The sequence below is a fragment of the Wolffia australiana genome, chromosome 19, assembly GCF_029677425.1.
Source record: "Wolffia australiana isolate 7733 chromosome 19, ASM2967742v1".
Lineage (NCBI taxonomy): Eukaryota > Viridiplantae > Streptophyta > Magnoliopsida > Alismatales > Araceae > Wolffia > Wolffia australiana.
In genome coordinates, this window is record NC_135853.1 from 4279006 (window position 1) to 4282500 (window position 3495).

General features: G+C 36.3%; 1 protein-coding gene and 1 non-coding gene across 2 annotated transcripts in view; both read right to left on the bottom strand.

Moving 5' to 3' along the window:
• Window positions 1-1084: 1084 nt before the first annotated feature.
• TRNAA-CGC (transfer RNA alanine (anticodon CGC)) lies at window positions 1085-1157 on the bottom strand. Its single transcript has one exon. It is a non-coding gene; the product is annotated as a tRNA-Ala (tRNA).
• Window positions 1158-2780: 1623 nt separating this feature from the next.
• Window positions 2781-3495, bottom strand: part of MTACP-1 (mitochondrial acyl carrier protein 1) — a 1715-nt gene continuing 1000 nt past the window's right edge. Inside the window, exon 2 of the mRNA XM_078590794.1 lies at window positions 2781-3143. Within this exon, the coding sequence (XP_078446920.1) occupies window positions 2967-3143 (177 nt within the window). The 3' untranslated portion in view covers window positions 2781-2966. The remainder of the gene's footprint in view (window positions 3144-3495) is intronic.

Consider the following 3495-nt stretch of genomic DNA (forward strand, 5'->3'; position numbering starts at 1 on the left):
AGATTTCAATTATCTAAAATCTAAAAACATGAGAAGAACATGAGCAGAATAAAAATGGTGTAAGGGACAAAAGTGAACCAAAATGTTGCGAGGAAGATATGAAAAAATATATTAAGAGGGTTGAAAATGCTGGAATAGCTAAGATGAATCCATTGGATAAATGATGATGAAAATTATTAACCATATAAAATAAAAAATTAGAGAAACATGAGAAAGAAATAAAAGAGAAGCCACAACGGTGAGAATCTGTAATGTTATATATATGTAAAAAAGGATAAATATAAGAAGAACAACAAGTATAAAAACGTAAGCAGAATAAAAAAGGATAAAAGGATAAAAAAATAAAACAATCAACAGTATTACCATTTATTATCACGGCTGAAAAATACGAGCAAAAGATACGGGAGGAAGGATATATTTATCCAACCATCAAATGCAAGAAATCTGAAACCCTCATTGAAATGCAAATAACTTATTTAGAGCTCGCCCAAACTAAACAAATGCAAGACTGTCACATAAAAAAATTCAGAGGGAGATAAGCAAGCAAATAGCAAATTAATAGAAATTAAAATTAATCAGGTGTGGAGAAAAAAATATTTAGAGAGAGAAGGATTGCTCCCTTGGCTGTCTGCCACAGGATGACAACCACAAACTGGATTGTTGGGCACCAGTAGAGTTAAATATAAAAAATATACTCCAACAGCAGAAAATCAGATTTGAATATACTCCAAAAACATTGAAATTGGAGATGGGGAGGTAAAGATAGTCCAGAAACTGAATACAATTTAAGATGTGTTAATCACATAACATTCCGTTTACAGTGCACCCAGAAACTTTAAATTTCCGCAGGTTGTCTCCCAAAGATAGTAAATTAATCAATTGAAAACAGTCTAAAACTGACAAAACGATAGGAAATTATCAATCATCTGGTAGATAACATTGACGACAGGAAATTAATTAGAAACAGTCTCCGAAATATATTCAATTAATAAATGAATATAGTCTTCGAGAAATAGTAAACTAATCAATTGAATACAGTCTAAAACTAATCAATTGAATATAGTCTTCGAGAATTAATAAAAAATGGAGGTGCGGGGAATCGAACCCCGTGCCTCTCGCATGCGAAGCGAGCGCTCTACCATATGAGCTACACCCCCTGGTTGAAAAAAGTTCTCTAAAACATGTCCACTTCATTTGACATTTATTTGGGTGGAAGTTGCACACCAAAAATTTATGTATTCCTACTGCTTCTGTAAGTTCAGTTGTTCATGATCTTCTTTCCTTCGTAAGTTTTGCATGTTCAAAAAACTTTCCTTTAATGACTCAACCATTAATGTGCATCTTAGAAAGATTATCCCAATCTCTATCCGTCAATCTGATGGACACTAATCAAATAAAATCAGATGACGATGGAAGTCAATTTCAACATGCTTAGTCCACTCGTATTTGAACAGGGTCATTAGCCAGATTTCCAGCTGACTTCAAAAGTTTAAAATCTAAAATTTAGACACTGCCCGCTTGTTTTCTTGTTCTTCTGTTTGTTTCTAATTCGTATTGTTACTTGTAATTAGCCAATAATGATTCAGCTCGTATGCCAGATAATTGGTAATTAAAGTGGCATTAATACATGAATAAGATTATTTTGTTCATAAGGAAAACAAATCTCTCGATTGTTCAATTATCTTGAACAAGTGTTCTAGACTCTTTTCCAGATCTTACAACATTTCAAACAATCACTATTGGCCTGTAATTTAGAATTGACCGAGCTGAGTAATTGGCTAAATATAAACTAAATTCAGGAACAACAACATATGAAACATAATATTTGTCCTTCGAGAAAATTTCAGCAACTTCAGCGCAAACTGAATTTTCATTAGGCATTGGTTTGAGGAACAACTAAATTGATAATCAACCAAGGCTGAGAAGAGATTGGATTTCTTGTAAACATGACGGCAATATTTTTCAGAGAAAAGGAAGATTTTTCTAGGTTTAAAAATTAATCCGTGCGCTATGAATCCAGCATGCCCACAACAGCGAGTAGAACATTTGAAGCAATCAAGAATTCGAGCTCGTTAAATTTCCAAATCATCTCCCTGGAGAGGTGGTACCACATCCCAGCATTTCAAATGCATTCGATATTCAAGAAAAACAACAAATCAAGCAAAATATTTGGGCAGTGTTCCCAATTACCGGTTCATCCAAGGCTGAGTGGATATGGGCATCCATGCTATGGACTTATCATAGCTCAAAGAAGAGGCGAGACCACACTAAAAGTCAAACATATTCGCACGTGTGACTTTGGAATAAAGGCGGGTTTATGGCGCCTCCTATAAATAATGTCGAGTGGCAAATGAGGGGGCATCGATTCAAATTCAAGAACCGCAGAGCGGACTTAAAGCAGACGAGGAGATCCTCTGAGTCCAGATGAGCAAGGGTTGATCCAACCTCTCCTCAGTGTTCATCCGAGAAGATCTGATTCAGTCTCTCGTTCATTTCCTCTTCTGCTGCATCCTGTTTCCCATCCTGTACCCACTTGTCAGTGATTTTTATTACCTTCTTTGTTCCTTGGAGAAATGGTTTTTTTGAAAGTCAATTCTATTGGAGAATATTTTCTGGTGATTATAGACAGATATATATTGAGGGAGATTCAATATCCAGGAACTTAGCACAATGCACACATAATTGCAACATAATTGAATTTGAAGATTGTTCAACTGCAATCAAAACTAATCTGTACATCAGGAATCCAGATTCAACATGCCCACAACAGAGAGCGAAGATTTGAAGCAAAATAAAGAATTATTTGGCAAATCATATCCTTGAATTCAAGCATGATCCTTGGTTCGAAGTGCATTGATCCAACGACAAGGCGAAAAACAAAGCTCGCAAATGGCAAAAAAAGAGGTCATTCCAAGCAGGAAAGATCGAGACTGAGATTATTTAGTCTGGAATTAAGGATGATCAACCTAACCAGCCATGGGGTGAGAGGAGATATATTCAATGGCGACCCCGCAGGAGTCGATCTTGTCGGCCTCTTTGTCGGGGATCTCCAGCTTGAACTCCTCCTCAAGAGCCAAAACAATCTCCACCGTGTCCAAGCTATCCAGGCCGAGATCCTGCTGGAAGTGGCACTCCGGAGTCACCTGTTGTCCACCACCACCATCAAAGATACTGATCAAAACCCTAATTTCTATGGGATTAATGACTGGAGAAATAAAATTTCTCGATCAAATCCCCGATTTCTATGGGATTAGGAATTGAGTTGCTTAAATTTCTATAAGATTAGGGACTGATTTTGTCAAAGTTAAGCATCCTGCTTAAAGATGAAAAGTAGCACCCTTGCTATCAGCTATAGCTTTTAGCACGATTGGTAAGCGCTTGAATCCTACAGATTTACTTAACTTTCTCGGTCAAATCCGAAATTAATTATTTTTCTTGACCAAAACCCTAGTTTCTAAAGGCTTATTGACTGAATTACTGGAATTACTGTGAGGT